At 41.1% G+C, this 26,155-nt stretch overlaps 1 protein-coding gene across 1 annotated transcript; it reads left to right on the top strand.

The window, feature by feature from the left end:
• Nucleotides 1-1,096: 1,096 nt before the first annotated feature.
• psmb3 (proteasome 20S subunit beta 3) lies at nt 1,097-25,535 on the top strand. The gene is made up of 6 exons (XM_059956677.1): nt 1,097-1,256; nt 3,465-3,649; nt 11,717-11,824; nt 18,751-18,928; nt 20,952-21,046; nt 25,291-25,535. The coding sequence occupies exons 1-6, from the start codon at nt 1,254-1,256 to the stop codon at nt 25,337-25,339; spliced, it is 618 nt and encodes a 205-aa protein (XP_059812660.1). The 5' UTR covers nt 1,097-1,253; the 3' UTR covers nt 25,340-25,535.
• Nucleotides 25,536-26,155: the final 620 nt, after the last annotated feature.

Raw genomic sequence — 26,155 nt, 5'->3', positions numbered from 1 at the left:
TAACATTGCTCTGATCTATACGACAGATTAATTTTTCAACTGTTAAATGATTACTATTATTAGAACAAAATTATGAATTCAGATTCATTTTCTAGGTCTTGCCTGTACCCCTAGATCAAATTATTTCAAAACACCAATGTTTTAGCCATTTCATCGACTTTCCACAAATAATTGATTTTTCTTAAAAGGGAATAGATCATACAGCCTGAATGGCACATATAAGTTATTTTAAAATAACTAGGATTGTTCGGTTGATGGGAATTATTGCTCTCTGACAGACAGTCTTGTTAAAATGTTTTGTAGAGATCAGAAAGCCAGGCTATTTGTAAAAGTCCCAGTACTTATAATATAGTTGTATATGTGTAGTATTACTCCACACGCCTTTGGAATATTGCAACAATTCGTAGGATTCTTCTGAATCACAGATAGAGATTTACCAAAAAAAACTATTTTGATGTGCTAATGTTTCCACCAAGCCATTACTTGAGATTGGCCTTAAAATAAAGCACTGGCGGGAAGGCAATCTATATGTGCTTGCTACCTTACATATGCTATATGTTTTGTGTGCCTTGTGCTGTGTATGACTGTTGGTATTCTGTTTTGCACTTTGGCCCTGGAGAAACACTGTTTCGTTTGGTTGTATTCATGGATGGTTGAATCATAATTAAGCTTGAACTTGGACATGAATTTGTATTGAAGTTCCATATCAGACGTAGGGTATTTTTTCTTATTATTATAATATTTGTTTCTAATTTTGCTTATGCGCTTTACAGCAAAAAGTGACTCCAAAATTCAGTATTTTATTCTAGCTAAGTATTTACAAATTTTATTTCTGACATCAGATAAATATTGAAGTGTATACTGTTTAATTGTATATTTTCTTCCGTCCCCAGCCACTGCATCAGCAATGCTTCCATTATCTCTTTGCCCTCCTCTCCCAGACAGTCCTCCACAATCCCAACGTTCCGCACCGCTCGCATGCAGTGACTGTTCATTTCCCACAATCCCATATTTCACAATCCAATCGGCTCACAGTCTTAATTGACTGACATCAGAACTGACCAATTACAAAGCCGTATTGCGAGCGGCTGTCTGATAACCTAACAATCACAGAGGTTGAGAGGCTGGACTATCAAGTTCGCAGGAGTAGTAGGCCCACGCTAAAAGTGAGAGAATTTAATTCGATTGCGGCGTGGAAGTTAGCAATAAAACTGAAATTCACAGTGTTCGGGTATAACTGCTAATCGCACAAAATGGTGAGTAATCGCGTGTGCAAAATACTTAAAATCGATAGCTTTTCGTAGCTGATTGCAGCACATTAATGAACTGTTCTTTGGCCGAATGTGCTGTCTCACTTCATTTAGTTTCATTTTTGTTTCTGAAAAACGTTCACTTTATTTTATTGTGTGCGTTTAAGATCGCTTTAGCTTAGTAACTATTGATTTTAAGTTCACATGCATTTCTTCACGATCTAAATGAGACGTCTGTTACTTACACTATTCTAAATTTTTACAATTTTAATACATCTCTTTCAGATCTTTCTCAATCTTTTGCTAATTTTTATGACTCCTGTTCCATATTTGTGGAAGCTTGCCTAACGTCCTTGAAATATACCTTTAACGTGTGTTTTAATAAATGCTTGCAGAATGTTATATTTGTGTCTATAATATAGTGAAATTATATCCTGCAATCATTTTGGTTATGTTATTGGACAGTAAAATATGACTGGAGTATGCTGAAATGCAATGAGTGCTCAATTCTTGTGGTTTGGACATCAGTTTGTTCTTTGAAGTACTCAACTTATCCCCCCAGTAGCAGTAATTTCCTGTAACAAAAAAAAGTTGGCTCAGAACCTTTGCTTTTTTTTTTGAACCTCATTGATACCAATCTTATTGAAGTTTAATTTCTGCATTTTTGCTATGCCATTACAGAGAATTTCCCCATGTATTTGAATAATTACAATTAATTATTCTACAATGTGAAAAATGCAGAATTGAGTAAATTGTCCATCTGACGTAGCTTCCTCGCAAACTACTTTATAACCCGAATATTTCAAGTTCATTTTCCTTCTCATAAATGCAATATGTTAACAAAATGTCAATAAGGTTTTTGTGTGAAACTTCAATACATAATCTAAATGCTTATTTGCACAATGAATTTATAACTACTTTGGTTAATCCCAGTATTGCAACATTCCCACTCAGGATATAGAAAACTTTCATTTGTTTTGGGAGTATGCTTTTAAATTGTTTGGGAAAATTTCACACAGCACCTAATGCATGTCATTTGCATTTTGTCTTGTGGTCTTTCGTCTTGTGGTTTTATGTACTGGTTGGTAGGTTAATTGGCCATTGTAAATTGTCCTGTGATGAGGCTAGGGTTAAATCGGGGTTGCTGGGTGACTCGGCTGGAAGGGTCTATTCCACACTGTATTTCAATAAATAAATATTGTGTCAAACTAATTAAGCAAATGATACTTAATTAAATTAATCCTTTTGCCTGCATGTGATCCATATCCCTTCATTCTCTGCATATTCACAAGCCTGGCTAAAAACACTCTTAAAATACATCTATTGTATCTGCCTGCACCATCACCCCTGGCAGTGCATTCCAGGTACCCATCACTGCGCACTTTCATTGAGATTTCCTTTTGCCTTCCTCACCTTAAGCACATGACTTCTAGTATAGTATTATACATTTTGACCTTGGGAATAAAGATCCTGGCTGTCCAATCTTAAGCCTCTCATAATTTTAGAAGCTGTCAGGCTCCTCTCAGCCTCCACCATTCTAGAGAAAATAAAGCAAGGTTGTACAAAGGAAAAGCAATAACAGAATGCAGAATAAATTGTTACAGTTACAGAGAAAGTGCAGGCAGACAATAAGGTCAAAACTATAATGAAGTTAGTGAGGTCAGGAATTCATCCCATCATGGTAGTGTACCATTCATTTTATAATATTGGGTTAGAAGCTGTCCTTGAACCTGGTACATTTCAGGCTTTTGTTTCTTCTGCCTTGTGAGAGGGGTGAGAAGAGAGAATGCCCAGGGTCTAGGAGTCCTGAAGTGTGGACTGAGCCCATAGAGGAGAAGCTGGTTTTCATAATGTGCTCAGCTCTGCCCACAACTTTCTGCTGTTTCTTGTAGCTTCAGGCAGAGCAGTTGTGATGGACCACTATAGGATGCTCTTTTGGTACATTGATAAAAATTGGTGCAGATCAAAGGGTACGTGCCAGATTTCTCTAGCCTTCTGAGGTACTTTCTTGGTCATGGAATCTATGTGAGTTTTTAGTTAACTACAGGATTTAATTGACGTATTATTAGTCCACGCAAGCAATGCATTTCACTGTATTTCAGTGCACATGTGATAAATGTCACATCTTTATTAATCTGTAATAAAATATTTAATCTTTATTAATCTTAATCATAGTTTGTTCCTAATTTGTATATTTCTTGTTTCTCCCCATAGTCTCACATGTCCTACAATGGAGGGGCTGTTATGGCCATGAGAGGCAAGGATTGTGTGGCAATAGCTGCTGACCGGCGGTTTGGAATTCAAGCACAGATGGTCACGACTGACTTCCAGAAAATCTTTCCAATGGGTGAGAGGTTGTATATTGGACTGGCAGGTCTTGCCACAGATGTACAGACTGTGTAAGTACATTACAAGATGCACATGATGCACAGATTGTTAGATTTGAGTAAGCTTGATCTCTGCTGGACAATAAAAATATTGTCAACAAAAGATAGTACCTTTTGTATGGAGGAAAAGAAAGTTGGGAGGATGGCGGAGAGATTTTTCTGAGCGATGTAAAGTTTAGAGTCCCCATCTCTGATCCGGGCAGCACAGTGGACACAACTCAGCACATTACAGAAACCAGCCAATCTTTCTATGGAACACACACACAAAATGCTGGTGGAACTCAGCAGGAGTTCCACCAGCATTTTGTGTGTGTTGTTTGAATTTCCAGCACCTGCAGATTTCCTCATGTTTAATCTTTCTATGGACTCTGGACTCTGTCTATAATTTTCACTGCCTCAGAAAAGCACCCAGCATAATCAAAGGCCCCACTCACCCCACACATTCTCTTGTCTTCCAACTGCAGATGTCCTCACTGCTCCAGTGAACCAGATTTGACCCTGACTTCCCTTGCTGTATGTGTAGAATGCATTTTCTCCCTGAATCCATCTGTGTATTCCCTGGTTCTCTCTACACCCCAATTCTGATAACATGGTTGGTGCATTAATTTTACTACTGCAGAATTAGCCCTGATATTGTTTAGTGGTGTCATACATTCTCAGTTCTATCAACAAACTCCAAACCCTGGGCCTCTGTACCTTCCTTTGGAACAGGATCTTTTACTTCCTTATCAGGAGACTACAGTCAGTGCACATCAGAAATAACATCTCCTTGTGACAATCAACACTGTTGCACCTCAAACAAATTTTACAGCATATGTCAGTGATGTTAACCCTGTTTCTGATTCTGGCAAGCAAGAGAGAATAAGATGGAAGATAAGAGTGAATGGGACTAATGTGTTTACTCTGCTGAGAGTCATCACAGACCTGATGGGCTGAATAGCCACCTCCTGGAATGTAATGAGTAAGCTAATTAGAAGTTCAAGGTAAATTTATTATCGCCATATACAACCCTGAAATTTATTTTATTACAAGCATTCACAGTAAATACAAGAAACACAATAGAATCATTGAAAATCTTGAGCTCATGTACACAGCTAGGGTGCCTAAGTCTTTTGTACAGTCGGCCCTCCGTATCCGCAGGGGTTTAGTTCTGGGACCCTCCGCGGATACCAAGATCCGTGGATGCTCAAGCCCCATATATAAAATGGTGCAGTATTTGCATATAACCTATGCACATCCTCCCATATACTTCAAATCATTTCTAGATTACTTATAATACCTAATACTATGTAAATGCTATGTAAATAGTTGTTATACTGTATTGTTTAGGGAATAATGTGTACATGTTCAGTACAGACGCAACCATCGTAGCTCTTCTGGGAATGCTGATCCTGCTTCAGCATCAACTGATGGCAATTCTCCTGTGATCTTTAAGTTCTTGAGGCTGTAGTGCTTTACATAGCTAGCCAGCCATCCCTTACTAGCTTTAAACTCCTTCCTCTCATTCACAACACAAGTAGCAAACAAATGAAATGCAAGGCGAACAATGCTCAAACAATGAGTGCTGGAGAGAGAACTTCCGTTTTTTCTCAATCCTAATCCGCGGATACAGAGGGTGTACTGTGGTCATTTTATGTATTACACTGTACTGTTGCCGCAAAAAAGAAAAAAAATTCATGACGTGTGAGTGATAAACTTGATTCTGATATAGGTCTCTGTTGTGGACTGAGAATGGGAAGGGGGCAGGGAGAGGAATCATGGTTGGGAAAAGGGGAAGGGCGAGGGGAGAGACTTTGCATACAAGGTCGCCAAGAGTAGTGAGAAACTGCAAGATTGGGAAAACTTTAAAAAGCAACAAAGAACCAAGCAAAGTGATAAAGAAAGAGAAGCTAGGTTATGAAAATAAACTAGCACAAAATATAAAAATGGATGGTAAAAATTTTTATAATTGTATAAAGAGGAAAAGGGTGGCTAAAATAAACATGGGTCACGGAGGATAAGAAGGAGGGATTAATATTGGGTAATGAAGAAATGGCAGAGTGACTCTTTTGTGTCAGTCTTCATGTTGGAGGACACATCTAACATGCCAAAGAGAGACATTATGGATGCGATGGGAGGTGAGGGTCTCGATACAATGGTTATCACTAAAGAGGTAGTGCTGAGCAAACCTGTGGGCCTGAAGACAGACAAGTCTCCTGGGTCCTGATGGAATGCATCACAGGTTACTGAAAGAAATGGCAGAAGTTATTGTAGAGGCTTTGGTGATGTTTTACCAAAATTCTCTGGATTCTGGGTAGGTCCCAGTAGATTGGAAGAGGGCAAATGGGACGCCACTGTTTTAAAAAAAGGATGTAGGCAAAAGGCAGATAACTATAGACCAGTTAGTTTAACATCTGTAGTTAGGAAAGTGCTTGAAACTGTCATTATAGAAGAAATAGTGAGGCATCTGAAAGGAAGTGGATCCACCAGGCAGATGCAGCATGGATTCAGCAAAGGCAGGTCCTTTTTGACGAACTTACAGAAGTTCTTTGAGGATATAACAAGCCCAGTGGATAGAGGGGAACAGATGACCATTATTTACTTGGATTTCCAGAAGGTGTTTGAAAAGGTGCCGCACAAAAGACTTGATAAGGATGCATAGAGTTGGAAGTGATGTATTAGCATGGAGAGGTGATTGGTTAACTAATAGAAAGCAGAGAGTTGGGATACATGGGTGTTACTCTGGTTGGCAGTTGGTGGTGAGTGGTGTGCCGCAAGGGTTGGTGCTGGGCCCACAACTGTTCACGATATGCATTAATGATCTGGAAGAGGGGACTGAGTGTAGTGTCTAAGTTTGCTGATGACACTAAATTAAGTGGAAAAGCAAATTGTGTAGAAGATACAGAGAGTCTGCAGAGCGATACAGATAGGTTAAGTGAGTGGGTAAGGGTCTGGCAGGTGGAGTACAATATTGGTAAATGCAAAGTCATCCACTTAGGAAGGAAAAAATGAAAGAGGTTATTTTTTAAATGGTAAAAGATTGCAGCATGTTGCTGTGCAGAGGGACTTGGGAGAGCCTGTGCATGAATCACAAAAGGTTGGTTTGCAGGTGCAGCAGGCTATCAAGAAGGCAAATGGAATGTTGGCCTTCATTGCTAGAGGGATTGAATGTAAGAGCAGGGAGGTTATGCTGCAACTGTACAGGGTACTGGTGAGGCCGCGTCTGGAGTACTGTGAGGAAGGGTATATTGGTTTGGAGGCGGTACAGAGGAGCTTCACCAGGTTGATTCCAGAACAGAGGGGGTCAGATTATGAGGAGAGGTTGAGGTGCCTGGCACTGTACTCGATGGAATTCAGAAGAATGAGAGAAGATCTTATAGAAACATATAGAATTATGAAAAGGATAGATAAGGTAGAGGCAGGAAAGTTGTTTCTTCTGGTAGGTGAGACTAGAACTAGGGGACATGGCTTCAAGATTCAGGGGAGTAGGTTTAGGACAGAGATGAGGAGAAACTGCTTTTCTCAGAGTGATGAATCTGTGGAATTCTCTGCCCAATGAAGCAGTGGAGGCTACCTCAGTAAATATATTTAAGACAAGATTGGATACATTTTTGTGTACGGGAATTAAGCGTTATGGGGAAAAGGCAGGTAGATAGAGATGAGAGCATGGCCAGATCAGCCATGATCTTATTGAATGGTGGAGCAGGCTTGACAGGCCAGATGGCCGACTCCTGTTACTTTTTCTTATGTACTTGTGTGTGTAGAGTGGGAAGCACCAGAGAGACATTCTGTAATGATCGATAAACAAATTGTTTGGAATCAAAAGACCTTGCCTGGTGTCTCAGGGCTGGGTGTGTCTGCACCTGTGCCACCCCCACCCCTGGCAATCCTTCTCTGCCCCATACCCCTCCCGTGGCACTCCACCCTTGCCATTCCCAACATCCTTTGCTCCCGCCAGATTTACAAACACACACACATGCAATGAAATAAATTACAGAGGCATGAGAGAAGAGCTTGGCCAGGTGGATTGGAGGAGGATACTGGTGGGGATGACGGTAGAGCAGAGATGGTTGAAGTTTTTGGGAATAGTTCACAGGATAGATATGTCCCACAGAAGAAACTGTTCTCAAATGGCAGGAGTAGGCATCCGTGGCTGTCAAGGGAAGTGAAGGACTGTATAAAAGCCAAGAAAAGGGCATATAAGGTAGCAAAAGTGAGTTGGAGACAATAGACAATTGGTGCAGGAGTAGGCCATTTAGCCCTTTGAGCTAACACTGCCATTCAATGTGATCATGGCTGATCATCCACAATCAGTACCCCGTTCCTGCCTTCTCCCCATATCCCTTGACCCCGCTATCTTTAAGAGCTCTATCTAACTCTTTCTTGAAAGCATCCAGAGAATTGGCCTTCACTGCCTTCTGAGGCAGAGCATTCCATAGATCCACAACTCTCTGAGTGAAAAAGTTTTTCCTCAACTCTGTTCTAAATGGCCTACCCCTTATTCTTAAACTGTGGCCTCTGGTTCTGGACTCCCCCAACATCGGGAACATGTTTCCTGCCTCTAGCGTGTCCAATCCCTTAATCTTATATGTTTCAATCAGATCCTCTCTCATCCTAAATTCCAGTGTATACAAGCCCAGTCACTCCAATCTTTCAACATATGACAGTCCTGCCATCCTGGGAATTAACCTTGTGAACCTACGCTGCACTCCCTCAATAGCAAGAATGTCCTTCCTCAAATTTGGAGACCAAAACTGAACACAATACTCCAGGTGTGGTCTCACCAGGGCCCTGTACAACTGCAGAAGGATCTCTTTGCTCCTATACTCAACTCCCCTTGTTATGAAGGCCAATTATGCCTTTACTTTCAGTGACTGATGTTCAAGAACACCTAGATCTCATTGTACTTCCCCTTTTCCTAACTTCACACCATTCAGATAGTAATCTGCCTTCCTGTTCTTGCAACCAAAGTGGATAACCTCACATTTATCTACACTAAACTGCATCTGCCATGCACCTGCCAACTCACCCAACCTGTCCCAAGTCACCCTGCATTCTCCTAACATCCTCATATTTCAAACTGCCACCCAACTTTGTGTCATCTACAAATTTGCTAATGTTACTTTTAATCCCTTCATCTAAATCATTAATGTATGAATTATTAATGGAGGTTGGATGATTGGGAAGCTTTTGAAATCCAACAAAAAGGCAACTAAAAAAGCTATAAGAAGGGAAAAGATGAAATACTGTTAAGTTCGCCCTTATATAAAGCGGGATACGGAAAGTTTTTTCAGTTATATAAGGAGTAAAAGGAAGAGGTGAGAGTTGATATTGGACCACTGGAAACTGATGCTGTTGAGGTAGTAATGGGGAACAAAGACATGGCAGATGAACTTAATGGGTTCTTTGCATCTGTCTTCACTGTGGAAGACACCAGCAGTGTGCCAGAGATCCGTGAGTGTCAGGCAGCAGGAGTGAGTGCCATTATTATTACAAGGAAAATGTGATTGGTAAACTCAAAGGTCTTAAGGTGGATAAGTCACCTGGATCAGATGGACTACATCCCAGAGTCCTGAGAGAGGTTGCTGATGAGGTAACCGATGCTTTGGTCGTGATCTTTCAAGAATCACTTGATTCTAGCATAGTCCTGGAGGACTGGAAGATTGCAATGTCACACCACTCTTTAAGAAGGGAGGGAGGCAGGCAAAATAAATTATAGCAAGGGAAATTATAGGCCAGTTAGCCTAACCTCAGTGTTTGGGAAAGTGTTGGAGTCTATTATTTAAGATGAGGTTTCAGGGTACCTGGAGAGTAATGATAAAATAGGTTAAAGTCAGCGTGGTTTCTGAAAAGGGAAATCTTGCCTATTCTTCAAGGAAGTAACAAGCAGGTTGGACAAAGGCAAGGTTGGATGTCATTTACTTGGATTTTCAGAATACAGTGTTGGGAAATGTATGATAATGCATTTTGGTAAAAGGAATAATAGTGCAGACTCGTATCTAGATGGGGAAGAGGTTCAAAAATCAGAGGTGCAGAAGGATTCGTGAGTCCTCGTACAAGATGACCAGAAAGTTAATTTACAGGTTGAGTCTGTGGGAAAAGAAGGCAAATGCAATGTTGGCATTTATTTCAAGGGGAATAGAGTATACAGGTAGTCCCCGAGTAATGAACCGAGGAAGGAGAACGCCGTCCGGCATTTTAAGTCTGATCGCGACACCGTCCGCCATTTTAAGTTGTTGCTGTTGACACTGTTGAGTGTGTAACTTTGCATTTGGCTTAAATTTTTCTTAGCAAGATTCACCCTGACCCCCACCCTGTTCCGGTCGGCTGGTGGCGCAGTGAGATCAGCGCCGGGCTGGAGAACGGAGTTTCCTGAGCTCGATCCAGTGACAGACTGCTCCCGTGCCAGGTTGATGTCAATCCAGTGACTCCTGTACCATCTGTGCCAGGTTGATATCGAGTGTGCAACTGGACCTTGTTTTTTTAAAAGAAAACACTGCCACCTCCGATTTAAGTTCCCATGCGGAATATTGTGGAGGATCAAATACAGTACCCAAACCCAGCACAGCCCCCACTTGTCCCATTTAAACTGTCAGTGCGGTGAACTTTCAGACCTGGGGAATTCAGTGCGGTGGTCCTTAGGACCCAGCAGACCTCGGGAGCCGGCGGAGGTCGGGACCCGCGGCCCACAGTGTTTCTGTTCCGTTGATGGGAAGCGATCGTGATTGAAAATAAAGTGGAAATAAGGCAATTAGAAAGAGTTGAAATGCCACCGGTCATTTGAAAAGCGTTAGGCTACAGTCGGTCAACAATCGGAAGGAACAATTTTAAAGGATAAAGGATAGAGTGAGAATAATGGAGCATATGAAAGGCCATGCCCTGATGAAAGCTACAATTATTACTAAGCAACGCAGTGGTTTAATTATTGGAATACATATGTTTCTTAAGTGTTCTATATGCATAGAAAGGTAAAAATGTATACCAAGACAAATGTTTGACTAACTGACGCTAAATAATACCGGACGTACTTGTTCCGACTTGTGTTCAAATCCAACTTAAAGACGGACTCCTTGCTCCTATAAAAGCAAGGAGATAATGCTGAGGCTTTACAAGACACTAGTTAGGCCGCACTTGGTATATTATCAACAGTTTTGAGACCCATATCTCAGAAAAGATGTGTTGGCATTGGAGAAAGTCCAGAGGAGGTTCATGAGGATTATTCCAGAAATGAAGGAGTTAACATATGAGGAACATTTGGCAGCTTTGGACCTGTACTCACTGGAATTCAGAATGCAGGGGATCTCATTGAAATCTACCAGATGTTGAAAGGACTAGATAGGGTGGATGTGGAGAGGCTGTTTCCTATGGTGGGGGTATCCAGAACTAGAGGGCACAGAATTGAGGGACAACCTTTTAGAACAGAGATGAGGAGGAATTTTTTTAGCCAGAGACTAGTAAAGCTGTGGAATGCTCTGCCACAGACTGCGGTGGAGGCCAAGTCCATGCGTATATTTAAGGCCGAAATTTATCGTTTCCTTATTGGTCAGGGCATCAAAAAATATGGCGAGAAGGCAGATGTATATAGGGTTGAGTGGAATCCAGGATCAGCTATGATGGAATGGCAGAACAGACTCAATGGGCTGAATGGCCTAATTCTGCTCCTATGTCTTATGGTCTTGTATGTGCTTGAGACTTTTGCATAGTACTGTATCTTCTTGTACTTTGTCTCTGTTGTACCTCTTAAGAAAATAGCAGAGCCTCTTTCTGGGCTGGGGTCTCCTTCTGTTTAGAGAAGCTCTTGGAATGTGAATGCGATTGCTGCAAGGCTTCAATTGTCACAACAGCAATTGCAATGTGGACCAGGCTGGAAGCTGATTGGGAATCTTTCATAATCTCAACATCTGAGCTGGCTGTATCTTGTATGTTGTTTGAGACTTGGCTTGCTCCATTTCCCTCAGTTAGCCACATTTATTTTGTGATCTGACACCAGGTACTACAGTACTTCATGAGTTTCTGATAATATAGAATCAAAAGACTTGTCTTCTGTTGTGAGCTGAAATAGTCCACTACTCTCATTCACTCTCCAATTTTGTTTTCTAGCTCACAGCGTCTTAAATTCAGGTTGAATCTGTATGAACTAAAAGAAGGCAGACAGATCAAACCAAAAACATTTATGAGCATGGTTTCAAATCTGCTTTATGAACGACGGTAAGTTAAATACTCCAACCCTGTTGTGAAGTGTTTGCATTTATGCTGTGTGATACTGTCTTATCCTGAAATGTTGTGTTGCGTGGCCAAACTGAACACTTGCAAACTGATTTTTCAATTGGAGTTTATCACTGTTAACACTCATAGGTTCTTGGTGCAGTTATATTAGTGTGAATTGAACACACTCCTTGGCACTCTACTGCATCAGGAGAGAGCACCTTTAAATATGCAGACAAGAACTCTTATTGAGGAACTTGGGAATTAACTGACTGCAGTTTGAGCAGAAAACTGAGGATTACAGTTAAGTGAATAAGAGATGCAGCAATTTCCTTTGCAAATGACAAGTAATTTAATTGTCCTGGTGCGACCTGTTCATCACATTAAACAGCTGTGCACTATCAGCTTAGAGTTACTGATTTCTTCTTCTACTGTTAAATGAATAGCTTAACTTTGAGGGGTTTAATGGTTTTGTTGTTTGCTTTCCAAGTGTCATATGAATAAATCAATAAATAACAGGATGTATGCTATTTGCCAAGCGCGGCCTCAACTGGGGTGACTTGTGTACAGTCTCTAAACAGGAAGACATGGTCGCACAGTGGTTGGCATAATGCTTTACCGTTCCAGCAGTATAAGAATGGGGTTCAATTCTTACTGCTGTCTGTAAGGAGTTTGTATGTACTCCCCGTGACTCTGTGGGTTTCCTCCGGGTACTCCAGTCTCCCCCACATTCCAAACACATGCGGGTTAGGGTTAGTAAGTTGTGGTCATGCTGTTTTGGTGTCAGAAACATGGTGACACTTGTGGGTTGCCCCTCAGCCACATCCTCAGACATTTCACTGTATGTTTTAATGTACATGTGATAAATAAAGCTAATCTTTAAAGTCAGTATGGCTTGGGTTCTGAGACTCCTTTGGTTTGCCAAACTGTTTCCTTTAATGAAGACCAGTTGTTATAATTGCAAGCGGTGCTGAAATGAGAGCACTATATTCTTTTGAACAGCCTATTCTTTGATAAGATAGATAATTGGAATCCTTGAGTCCAGCCTTCCCATGCAAAAAAGTTTGGAAGCTACTGAAGTTATTTTAAAGAAAATGAATGCAGCTAAATTTGGTGTCTGGTGGTAAGTGACTGAGTGCCTTGCTGCAAATGGGGTTGTTTTAATACAGTGTCAGGAATGGTATGGTCATGCACGTTGTTAGGAAAAAATAAAAGCATAGACTGTTTTCTAAATAGAGAGAAAATTCAAAAATTTGAGATGCAAGATGATTGGGAGTCCTTGTGCAGGATTCCCTAAAGGCTAATTTGCAGGTTGTGTCAGTGGTGAGGAAGGCAAATGTGATGTTAGCATTCATTTCGAGAGGACTAGAATTAAAAAAAAGCAAGGATGTAATGTAGAGACTTTATAAGGCATTGGTGAGGCCTCACTTGCAGTATTGGGAGCAGTTTTGGAGCCCATTATCTAAAAAGAAGGATGTGCTGACATTGGAGAATGTTCAAAAAAATTTCACAAAAATTATTCCAGGATTGAAAGGCTTATCATATGAAGAGCATTTGATGGCTCTGGGCCTGTACTTCTAGAGTTCAGAGGTATGAGGGGGGAATATCATTGAAACCTATCGAATGTTGAAAGACCTCAATAGAGTGGATGTGGAGAGGATGTTTCTGATGTTGGAGGAGTCTTAAGACCAGAGGACACAGACTCAGAATAGAGGGACATCTGTTTAGAACGGAGTTGAGGAATTTCTTTAGCTAGAGAGTGGTGAATCTGTGGAATTTTGTCGCCACAGGCGGCTGTGGGTATACCCATGTCATTGGGTATATTTAAGGCAGAGGTTGATGATAAATTCTTGATTAGTCGAGCGTGAAGGGATACAAGGGTAAGGCAGGAGATTGGGGCTGAGAGGGAAGTGGATCAGCATAATGAAATGGCAGAGCAGACTTGATGGGCCAAATGGCCTGATTCTGCTCTGATGGTGATTTGAGAGGGCAGTTTTATAAGATCCAGACCAAGTAAGGACAACCAATTTCCTTCCCTAAAGGGCATTAATCAGTCTGTTGATTGTGTGGTTGCCTTTCTTTTCATGCTAGTTTCAAAGTCAAAGCAGAGTTTGTTGTATACACAAGTACATGTATACACAGATGAAATGAAAAAAATTATGTTCAGCAGCATCATAGGCACATGGCAAAATTCACAAGAAAAACATTAACATAAATTGTACCCAATTTTTACAAGAAGAGAAAATAAAACAAAGTCCATTTTAGTGCAAGGTGGTTAAAGGGATCAGAGTGTTGCTAAACTCTACTGATTAGGGTTTTGCTGGGTGGTTCAAAAAATTGAATGGTTGAACCTGGTGGTGTGGGGCTTCTGCACCTCCTGTCCATTGGTAACTGTGAAAAGATAGATGGCCTGGATGGTGGGGATCTTTGATAGATGATGTCTTCATGAGATGTTGCCATTTGTAGATACTACCAATGGTAGGGAGGACTGCGCCTGTACTGTATTGGTCAAGGTCCACTGCTCTCTGTAGCTTCTTACTTTGCAGTCATCTAACTGTACATATATACAACCAAATGAAACAATGTTTCTCTGGACCACAGTGTGTTAACGAAACGTATCCTACACAGCAGATAAAAATAAATTAATAAAATATAATTCAAAGTGCATGTAGTGACAGCACAGGGAAACAGTAAACGGTATGGTAAACAGCTCGTTCTTGGTGGCAACAGGGTATTCATTAGTCTCTTAGTCTGAGGGAAGAAGCTGTGACCCAGTCTGACAGTCCTGGTCCTGATGTTTCTGTATCTCCTTCCGGATGGTGGTGGGTTGGGTGGTAGGGATCCTCGATGATGCTTTGTGCCCTTTGTCTGCAGCACTTCTGGTAAATTGTACAAGGCATTGGTAAGGCCAAATTTAGAATATTGTGTGCAGTTCTGGTCACCGAATTATAGGAAAGATATCAATAAATTAGAGAGCATGCAGAGATGATTTACTAGGATGTTACCTGGGTTTCAGCACTTAAGTTACAGAGAAAGTTTGAACAAGTTAGGTCTCTATTCATTGGAGCATAGAAGGTTGAGGGGGGATTTGATCGAGGTATTTAAAATTTTGAGAGGGATAGATAGAGTTGACGTGAATAGGCTGTTTCCATTGAGAATAGGGGAGATTCAAACGAGGGGATGTGATTTGAGAGTTAGGGGGCAGAAGTTTAAGGGAAACACGAGGGGGTATTTCTTTACTCAGAGAGTGATAGCTGTGTGGAATGAGCTTCCTGTAGAAGTAGTAGAGGCCAGTTCAGTTGTGTCATTTAAGGTAAAATTGGATAGGGTTATGGGCTATCAGGAAAGGAGGGTTATGGGCTGAGTGCGGGTAGGTGGGACTAGGTGAGATTAAGAGTTCGGCACGGACTAGGAGGGCCGAGATGGCCTGTTTCCGTGCTGTGATTGTTATATGGTTGAATGTCACAAATGGCGGGAGGGGGGAGAGAAATCCTAATGATCCTCTTGGCAGTTACTACTATCCTCTGTAGGATCTTGTGGCCTGGTGCCTTGCAGCTTCCATACTGCACAATGATGCAGCCAGACAGGACACTCCTGATGGTGTTCCTGTAGAAAGTTGTTAGAATGGGGGTGGGGAGCCTTGCACACTTAATTCTCCTCGGTGTAGATACTGCTGTGCCTTTTTGACGAGTGAGGAGATGTTATGGGTCCAGATGAGATCATCTGTTATGTGCACATCAAGGAACTTTGTGCTCTTCACTCTCTCCATGATAGAGCCTTTGATGCACAATGGAGAGAGGTCAACCTGTGCCTTCCTGAAGACCACAATCATCTCTTTCGTCTTGGTAATGTTGGGGCTCAGACCATTTGTGAAGCCACTGTACCTCCACTCTGACAACTCATCGTTGTTGCTGATGAGGCCACCACTGTTGTATCATCAGTGAACTTGGTGCGGTTTGAGCTGCCTCTGGCAGTGCAGTCATGAGTCAGCAGTGGACTGAGCACGCAGCCCTCGGGGCCCCAGTGCTCAGGGTAATGGAGCTTGACATGTTGCTGCCAACTTGGACTGACTGGGGCCTTTCCATCAAGAAATTCAAGATCAGTTACAGAGAGGGGTGTTGAGTCCCAATGTCTTGTCATACAAGACAATGATAATAAATTTGATTCTGATATGTTAAAAACCCAGGGAATTTAAAGCTGCTGGCTCTCTCCACTGCTGATTTCCCCCCCCCCCCCCCCCACTAGCACATGTTTGCCCTCCTTTTTTGAAATATTGACAGACCTAGGTAGAGTGGATATAGAGAGGATGTTTTCTGAATTAGGGGAGTCTAGGACCAGAGGGCACAGCCAGAGGATGTCCCTTTACACAGAAGTGAGGACAAATTTCACCTCAGAGAGTGGTGACTCTTGAGGAATTCATTGCCACGGACAGCTGTGGAGGGCAAGTTGTTGGGGTACATATAATGCAAAGGTTCATGGGTTCTTGATTCATAAGGGTTGCAAAGGTTGCAGGGAGAATGTGGTTGAGAATGATAATAAATCAGCCATGATGGAATGGTGGAGCAGATTCAGTGGGCAGAATGACCTAATTCTGCTCCTGTGTCCCTCTGTCACACAGGAAAACCTATGACTGTACCTTGAAACGTTGAATTGTGAGTTCTATCCTTAAGCACTTCTACAACATTATGTTCTTGTGCTGATCCATGTCCTCAAATCATTACCTTTTGAGGCTCGGTCAGCATTAGGTTTAATATCACTGGCATATGTCATGAAATCTGTTTTTTTGCAGCAGCATTACATTGCAGTACATAATAACAATAATACTATAAATGACAATAAAATATATTTTAAAAAATTAAATTAGTGCAAAAAGAGAGCTTAAATTATTGAGGTAGTGTACATGGGTTCATTGTCCATTCAGAATTCTAATGGCAGACGGGAAGAAGCTGTTCCTGAAACGTTGAGTGTGTGTTTTAAGGCTCCTGTGCTACCTCCCTGATGGTAGCAATGAGAAAAGGGTATGTCCTGGTGGGGGTCCTTAATGATGCCTTTTTGTGGCATCGCCTTTGGAAGATGTCCTCTATGCTGAGGAGGTTTGTGCCTGTGATGTTGCTGACTGAGTTTGCAACTTTCTGAAGCCTTTTCTTTCCTTTAAAGTAAAGGCAATTAAGCATACTGGCCCTTTCATAGTTTTCCAGCTTTTTCTGTCTGCTCTCCACAGTGGGGATTCCTTATTCTGTTTTCTACATATGATTCTAACTCCCAACCTGTTGAACTACTGTACTGTGTCCCAGCTACTGACTCACTAGTTGAAAACCTCCCAAGTACCACTTAGACTTCTAAACTTTTCAATGACTGATCCCTAGAACTCAAGAACCTTTTATGATTTGAGACTATAGGACTATAAGAGACGAGCAGAATTAGGCCATTCGACCTAGTGAGTCTGCTCCGCCATTCCATCATGGCTGATTTATTATCTTTCTCAACCCTATTCTCCTGCCTTCTCCCTGTAATCTTTGACACCCTGACTAATCAAGGACCAATTAACTTGTACTTTAAGTATTCTGCCATTTGGATTCAGAACTGGTTTGCCCGTAAACGACAGAGGGATTTATTTTAGCTGGAGGTCTGTGATTAGTGGTGTTCTGCAAGAATCTGTACTAAGACCTTTGTTGTTTGTGATGTATATAAATCACTTGTATGAAATGTAGATTGGTGAGTTAGTAAGTTTGCAGATAATATGAAGGTTGGTAAAATATGGCAGGATATAGATCAATTACAAATATGGGTGGAGAACTGGCAGATGGAGTTTAAACTGGCCAAATGTGAATTGTTACACCTTGGTAGGTCAAATGTAAAGAGACAGTACATTGTTAGGCAAGAATCCTAACAGTGTTGATAGACAGAGGGATCTTGGGGTACAAGTTCATAGCTCCTTGAAAGTGGCTACATAGGTTAATATGTTGGTTAAGAAGGTATATGGTATGTTTGTCATTATTTATTGAGGCAATGAGTTCAAAAGTCAGGAAGTTACATTGCAGCTTTATAGAACTCTTGTCAAGCCACATCTGGAGTATTGCACACAGTTCTGTTCACCCCATTATAGGAAGGATTTGAAGCTTTGGAGAGGGTGCAGAAGATGTTCACTAGGATGTTGTCTGGATTAGAGAGCGTGTGCAATAACTAGTGGTTGGACAAACTTGGGTTGTTTTCTCTGGAGTGGTGGAAGTTGAGGGGAGATCTGATAGAGGTTTATAAGATTGAGAAGCATAGATAGATTAGACAGACTGCATCTTTTTCCAAGAGTTGAAATGTCCAGAAGATGTATATTTAAGGTGAGATGGGGTAATTTCAAAGGATGTGAAGGGCAAGATTTATTTATTTATTTATTTATTTATTTGGAGTGGTGGGTGCCTGGAATTCACTGCCTGGCATGGTGCTAGAGGCAAATACATTAGGGACTTTTAAAAGTCGTTTAGATAGGCACATGAATGTGAGGAAAATGGAAGGATGTGGCCATTGTGTAAGCAGAAGAGATTAGGTTAGCTGGCCATTTAATTACTAATTTATTTTGGTTCAGCACAACATTGTGGCCCAAAGGGCCTATTCCTGTACTGTACTGTTCTATGTTCTAATATACCCAATGACTTGGTGAATTCCACAGATTCACCACCCTCTGGCTGAAGAAATTCCTCCTCATCTCTGTTCCAAATGGACATCTCTATTCTGAGGCCTATACTTTCCCCACGATAGGAAACATCATCTGGACATCCATTCTATGTAGTCCTTTCAATATTCAATAGTTTCAGTGAGATTGCACCCCCCCCCCCCCCACCACTGGACTGGACCTTCTCCAATGCTAGCGCGTCTAATCTTAGATAAGTGACCCACTTGATCAGTGAATTCATTATTACTTCTCACACTTGTAGATTTGGTCCATACTATGTTGAGCCAGTAATTGCGGGACTTGATCCAAAGACACATCAACCATTTATCTGTTCACTCGACTTGATTGGCTGCCCAATGGAGACTGAAGACTTTGTGGTCAGTGGAACGTGCTCAGAACAAATGTACGGCATGTGCGAGTCCCTCTGGGAACCAGACATGGTGAGTTCTTTCTGAATTTTGGCTTTGGCACATACTCCTGTTTATTACCTTAGGTAAACATAAATTCTGCTAGTTTCATTTGCTGCTTAAGAAGCACAAAAATTATTTATTTTTGGTCTCTTTCTGACTTTCAGCCTGGTGATATATCTTTTAGTTAAGCAATATGGATTCAGTTCAGAAACAGCAGCATTGAGTTATCAACTGCATTGTTTCCTGTGTTATGTTGTCATTTTTGTGCCCTTTTGCAAGAGATTAATTGAAAGTAAGCCTCTTGGATTAAAGGGGCAGTGCAGAGTAGACCCTTCCAGCCCTTCGAGCCCCGGTGCCCAGCAATCTCCTGACTTAACCCCAGCCTAATCACAGGACAACTTACAATGGACAATTAACCTACCAACCAGTAGATCTTTGGACAATGGGAGGAAACCAGAGCTCTGGGGGTGAAACCCATGCAGTCATGGTGAGAACATACAAACTCCTTACAGGCAGTGACAGGAATTGAACCCTGGTCACTAGTACTGTAAAGCATTGTGCTAACTACACTATTGTGACACCCCAATCTTGGCACCCCTACTGTCAAAAATCCCTGCATACAAAAATCCAATGTGGCACTAAGCTAACTTGATTCGGAGATCAGATAAGAATCTTTAACGGTGTCCAATGCTGGTGGAGACCTACATTGGGGACACTTAGGAAACTCTTAGATTGGCACTGGATGATAGAAAAATGGAGGGCTATGTAGCAGAGAAGGGTTAGATTGATTGTAGAGTAGGTTAAAAGGACCTTTAGTGTTCTATGTGATTTAGCATAGGATCTACATTGGTCGAAGAAGGAAGTCTGGGTTCTTTAAACACAGTTACTTGGTGTACTAGACTGTCATTCTTGGTCATGCTTGGTGTTGTGGTTAGTGTTGTAGGTTACAATGAGACATTGATAGAATGCAGAGCTGGGCTGGGAAGCAGCAGATGGAGTTCATCCAGAAGAAGTGTGAAGTGATACCTATTTGGAAGGTCGAACTTTAAGAGAGTACAAGGTTAATGGCAGGATTCTTAGAGGTGTGGAGGGACAGAGGGATCTTGGGAGTCCACGTCCATAGATCGCTGAAAGTTTCAATGCAAGTTGATAAGGTGGTTAAGAAGGCCTTCATTAATCAGGGGATTAAGTTCAAGAACTGCAAGATGATATTGTGGCTCTATAAAACTGAGTAAACCCCACTTGGAGTATCATGTTCAGTTCTGATCACCTCATTATAGAAAGCTTTAGAGAGGGTACAGAGGAGATTTGCCAGGATGCTGCCTGGATTAGAGAGCATATCCTACGAGGCTAGGGCTTTTCTCTTTGGAGGAAAGGGGGATTGGAAATGACTTCATAGGGGTGTATAAGATAGAGTGGACAACCAATGCTTTTATTCCCAGGATGGAAATGGCTAATTCGAGGGGGCATAATTTTAAGGTGATTGGATGACCGTATAGGAGGTGGTGGTTGGTAGTTTTTTTTTTAGTGGTGGATGCATGGAACGTGCTGCCAGAGGTCGTGGTAGACGCAGATATTTTAAGGACATTTAAGAGACTCTTAGCCCACCATTTTTCTTTCATCCATGTACCTATGTGGGAGGGAAGTGTTAGATTGATTTTAGAGTACATTAAATGGTCAGCACAACATTGTGGGCAGAATGGCCTTTACAGTGCCATTCGATGTTCTATAACCCAGCTTGGAAGACCTCTAATCCCATGAGAATGGCTGCATATGTAGCTTTCACTTAAAGTGCTTGTGAGGCGTTTGACTCTAATACTTTGTTCAGTATGTCTCCCACACTGCTTCATTGGCGTTCTATCCCATACAAGCCTCCAGTGCTGAGAAGTAAGTTTGATTTCTGGGGAGTTGGGGGGGGGGGGGTGGCGGGTTGCAAAGTGAGTGGCATTTATACTGACTCCTGGTAGCAAGTCAAAAGTGACATTGTTCATCCTTTTTTTTTCAAGAAAGCATTTTTCTTAGTAGACTACTAAATTCACACTTCAATTTCCAGGAACCAGAAGATCTGTTTGAAACCATTTCTCAGGCTATGCTGAATGCAGTGGATAGAGATGCTGTGTCTGGGATGGGTGTCATCGTGCATATCATGTAAGTGTGGAACATTTTTTCAAGCTGGCAGAATCCTTTTTTTTTGTTAAAAACTCCCTGTGAGGGCTGTCATAAAGTTAGCTAACTGATCTTAAATTTACAAGGATGTTGTCGACACTTGACCTGAGTTATAAGGAAAGGTTGAATAAGTTAGGACTTTATTCCCTGGAGCATAGGAGAATGAGGGGAGATTAGATAGAAGTATACCAAATTATGAGGGGTATAGCTAGGGTAAATGCAAGCAAGTTATTTCCACTGAGGTAGGGTGAGACTAGAACTTAAGGTCATAGGTTAAGGGTGAAAGGTTTAAGGGGAACGTGGGGTGGAGGGGAGTGCTTCATTCAGAGGGTGATGAGAGGATGGAACAAGTTGCCAGCAGAAGTGGTGGATGTGGGTTTGATTTCACCATTTAAGAGAAATTTGGTTAGGTACATAGATGGGGAGGGCTATGGTTCGGCATGTCGATGAGACCAGGCAGAATAATAGTTCGGTATGGGCTAGATGGGCCAAAGAGCTTGTTTCTGCACTGTAGTGCTCTATACTTTAAAGTAGCAGAGAAAGGAAATTTCAGAGGGCTTTCAGCAGAGGTAATTGTACTATCAGATGCCAAGACATGGTGCTAGATCATGAAATGCATGTAGTGCAACATTGAATTGAATTGACTTTATTTCTTACATCCTTCAGATACATGAATTAAAATCTTTATGTCCCTGTCTAAATGTGCAATCAAAGTAATTTATATTAAATAGAGCAGTCAATGTAACATAGAAATACACTCAAATCAGTGTGAGTTAATCAGTCTGATGGCCTGGTGGAAGAACCTGTCCCGGGGCCTATTGGTTCTGGCTTTTATGCTGTGGTACCGCTTCCCAGAAGGTAGCAACTATGATAGATAGTGGTTGGGGTGACTCGGGTCTCCAATGATCCATGTTGCATGGGGAGTCGGTTAAAATTCCATGGGTGGACTGGCCTGGTAATAAATATCCCTCAGACCTATGGCCCAAATGGGAGATTTTATCATACTGCTCTCTGTTCATTTCTGTAAAATTAGGAAAATGTTATTACCTTGAAACAGCAAGCCAATTGGTCAAGTGATTATAAAGTTAAAGTCAAAATAAAATTTTATTATGTATATGTTACTTTATACTACCTTGGGATTCACTTTCTTGCAGGCTTGCACAGGAAAATAAGAAATAGAATTGATGAAAAACTATACATGATCAAAGACTGACAAACAATATTATAAAACATTTAAATTATTTCATCTCTCAATCCTGTGAAACACTTGGAGATGTTACTCTCCTTGGTCTTTGATACAGGGTATGTTAGCTCAGCACTCTCATGCCAGGGCCATGGTCACTTCTGCTGACACTCATCTAGTTCAAGAGCTTGAATTTGGTTCTTTGCTCTAACATTCATGTTCCGTAGCTGGCACAGATAGAATTGTTTAAATGACAAAGTTTTAACTTGGGTGGAACAAGCATGGGTGCCGGGGAGAACAGTTTTATAAATTGCCAGCGAAAGAGGCCGTTTAATTCTCATTGCTTGTTTTGACCATGAAAGTGCTGTCCCCTTCCTTGTCCCATTTTTCATAAAACATGTCTCCCTTTCCAAAACTGCCGTTACCAAGTCAAAACCACTTAACAGAGTCCAAATCAGAATCAGATGTATGACAGGGAATTTGTTGTTTGCGGCAGTAATGGTGTGTTACGAAATCTGATGATGGAGGGGGAAAAGCTGTTTTTAAAATGTTGAGTATGTCTTCGGGCTTCTGTACCTTCTCTAATGGTAGTAACGAGTAGTAGCAATATAAATCTTCCTTTCAGGTACAAGGACACAAAAAGAAAATGATTCTGTGGATGATGAGGGGTTTTTGGTTTTTTTTTTCTAGCTGGTTTGGCACAACATTATAGGGTGAAGTGTCTGTTCTGTGTTCTGTCTTCTAAGTAGTTATAAATCTAATGAAAAGAAATATAAAGATGTGTGAAGTAACAGTAGGCCTGGGGATCTGGAACATTTTTACAAAGAAGCAAATGAGGACCAAGGAAAGTCGAGAGTTGATATGAAAGAGAGGGAAAAAGAAACTAAGAGCTTTGAAGGTACATGAGAATCACCAACAAGGGCAAGTGTGGGGCTCTTACAGATAGAGAGAGGCAAATTATAATGGCAAATAAGAATTGGCAGAAAAAGATTAAACAATTAACAGAAGAGCATGTATATAACCTGCCAGACTGAGAAATCAGGTCTAGCAAATGTGAGGGATTGAAGGAACCAACTTGTACAACACGTACAAGAGAAGTTGTGAGCTTGAAAGTATAAGTTCCAGGGACTTGATGGAATGCACATCAGAGTTTTCAAATAGTGACTTTGGAAGTGGTGGACACTCTGGTTATCATCTTCAAAATGTTCTATAGATTCAGAAATTGTTCCCATGGATTGGATAAGAGCAAATGTAATCCCACTATGTAAGAAAGAAAGGGGAGAGAGATCATAGGGAGCTACTATCCTGTTGGCCTTGGATCCATTGGTAGACAAAATGCTGGATCTACACACATTAAAAGAATAGTAGTATTGAAGAGAGCCAACATTGTGAAATAAACTTTGGTTGGCACAACATTGTGGGCTGGAGAGCCTGTAATGTTCTGTGTTCTAAATTGTTTGGTTAACTGTCAAAAGTTCTGCGAGGATGCAATGAGTAGAATAGATGATGGCTGTGGTATCTTTGGACTTTCAAGAACTAGAGGGTATATGTATAAGAGAAGAGGCAGAAAAAATTAAAAGCAATTTGAGGGGCAATTTTTTTCACACAAGGTTGTCCATATATGCAGTAACGTTCCAGAGAATGTGCCTGAAGCGGGTACAGTAACAACCTTTAAAAGGCAGTTTGATAAATATGTGGATAGGAGAGGTTTAGAGGTTCTAGCTTGGGATGAGGTGGGCTAAAAGAGTCTGTTTTGGGATAACAGTGTCTGTTTCGGGCAAATGGGACTAGCTTGGATGGGCATCTCGGTCAGTATGGACCTGTCGGTCTGAAGAGCCTGTTTCAGTATTGAATGACTCTTAACAGAGGCTCAAAGTTGGTTAGCAAGGTTTGAGCACTTAGAATTGAGCATTGATGGTTGGATAGAAAGCAAAGAGTGGGAATAAATAGACTTTTCTCAGGTTGGTGGTCTTTGACTATTGGGATAGTGCAGGGATTAGTGCTCAAAAGAGGACCAAATTTCATATTTCCAAGTTTCATGATATAAAAATTGATGAGATTTTATGCATGGAGAAGAAAAGGAGGCTTCAAGAAGAAGTGGACATGCTGAAAGTCTATCCTATTTTGGTCTGGTTTGTGTGTGATTCCCAGTCAGGTCAGTATGGATGAGTTAACTATCTCTCCATTTTAATTAGGGATAATGATGAATTCAGGCAGTGCACATCTGTGAGTATACTTACTTAAAACATATTTAAAACTTACATAGAACATCTATCTCATTTCTTTGGTTATCTGTACATGATTCCTTGGTTAAGAGTTCATAAGGGATCTGGGAACACAGATACATAATTCATTGAAAATGGTGGCACAGGTAGGTAGGGTTGCAAAGAAAGCTTTTGGCACGTTGGCCTTCATAAGTATTAGAGATAGGAGATGGGATGTTATGTTGAAGTTGTATAAGATGTTGGTGAGTGCTAATTTGGAGTATTGTATGTAGTTTTGGTCATCTACCTATAGGAAAGTTAAGTAAGTTTGGAAGAGTACAGAGAAAATTTATGCAGGAAAATTATGGATAGCCTGAGTTCCTTGAATGTAGAAGACTGAGAAGAGATTTGATAGGTATACAAAATTATGAAGGGTTTAGATAGGGTAAATGCAAGCGTTTTCCACTGAGGTTGGGTGGAATGGCAACTGGAAATCATGGATTCAGGGTGAAAGGTGACTTGTTTAAAGGGAACATAAGAGGAAACTTTTTCACTCAGAGGGTGGTGAGAATGTGGAATGAGCTGCCAGCACAAGTGGTGCATGTGAGCTTGATTTCAACCTATAACAAGTATGGATAGGTACATGGATGGCATGGGTATGGAGGCTATGGTTCAGGTGCAAGTTAAGGGACTAAATGGGACTGCATGGACTAGATGGGCTAAGAGGCCTGTTTCTGTGTTGTACTTTTCTGTGACTGATTCTGGAGGTCATTGTAATCATTTAGGTTGTGTTGTTATATTCCACTTTCTGATATGCATTTTCTCTTTTTTTTTTGCAGTGAAAAGGACAAGATTACTACCAGAACGCTGAAGGCTCGCATGGATTGAAGACTTGCCTTCTTCAGTAAACGTTGCAGTGCAGCAGTTTTTTTTATATAAAAAAAAATGTAATTTCCCTTCCCCTGCACTGAATCAGCTAGAGTATCAGGCGAGAGTCAGTTAAACCCAATATCTTTCATATTCTATCTGGTGTCTGAGTATCCTGTGTAATTTAAACAAATAAATTGGGTCTACAAACAAGGTTGATTGTGAGCACAATTTTATTTCTGTTACAAACAGCAGGAAATGTGTTATAATGTATGTTGATTTAATTTACAAAGCAAATGTAATTTTTATTGAACAGGTGGGGGGAGGGGAAAATCACATTGAATCATTCTCACAAGGGAATCACTTCTGATAAATACAGTTTTTTAAATTACCTTGTTTTATAAACTGGACCACCCACCCAGTCATTAACAAAATATCAATCTCCAGACTGCAATGCAAAAGCTTCCATTTGGATCTTTGAATTACAAAAGTTCTCATTTAAAAATGCAGATAAGCATTTTCACTTGTGAAAAAGAATGATCAGATCATTGCAGAGGTTTTTATTTCAAGTGCTGGCCTCAGCTTACACCTGTAACAACACTCGGTGGCCATTTTATTAGGTACTTCCTATATCTAATTAAACAGGCACTGAGGGTATGTTCATTGTCTTCCGCTGCTGTAGCCCGAATACTTCAAGGTTCGAAATGTTCTGCATTCAGAGATGCTCTTCTGCACATCACTGTTGTACTGCGTGGCTATTTGAGTTACTGTCATCTTCCTGTCAGCTTGAACTAGTCTGGCCATTCTCCTCTGATCTCTCTCATTAACAAGGTGTTT

Source organism: Hypanus sabinus, chromosome X1 (assembly GCF_030144855.1).
Source record: "Hypanus sabinus isolate sHypSab1 chromosome X1, sHypSab1.hap1, whole genome shotgun sequence".
Lineage (NCBI taxonomy): Eukaryota > Metazoa > Chordata > Chondrichthyes > Myliobatiformes > Dasyatidae > Hypanus > Hypanus sabinus.
The sequence above is the reverse complement of the archived record's forward strand: the minus strand, read 5'-3'. Positions and strand labels throughout refer to the sequence as shown.

Bases quoted from the DNA above. Each gene is read 5' to 3' on its own strand.
- psmb3 (XM_059956677.1), top strand. The intron at 18,929-20,951 runs GTGAGTTCTTTC...TTCAATTTCCAG, and splicing joins CCCTCTGGGAACCAGACATG to GAACCAGAAGATCTGTTTGA. The intron at 21,047-25,290 runs GTAAGTGTGGAA...TTTTTTTTGCAG, and splicing joins GGTGTCATCGTGCATATCAT to TGAAAAGGACAAGATTACTA.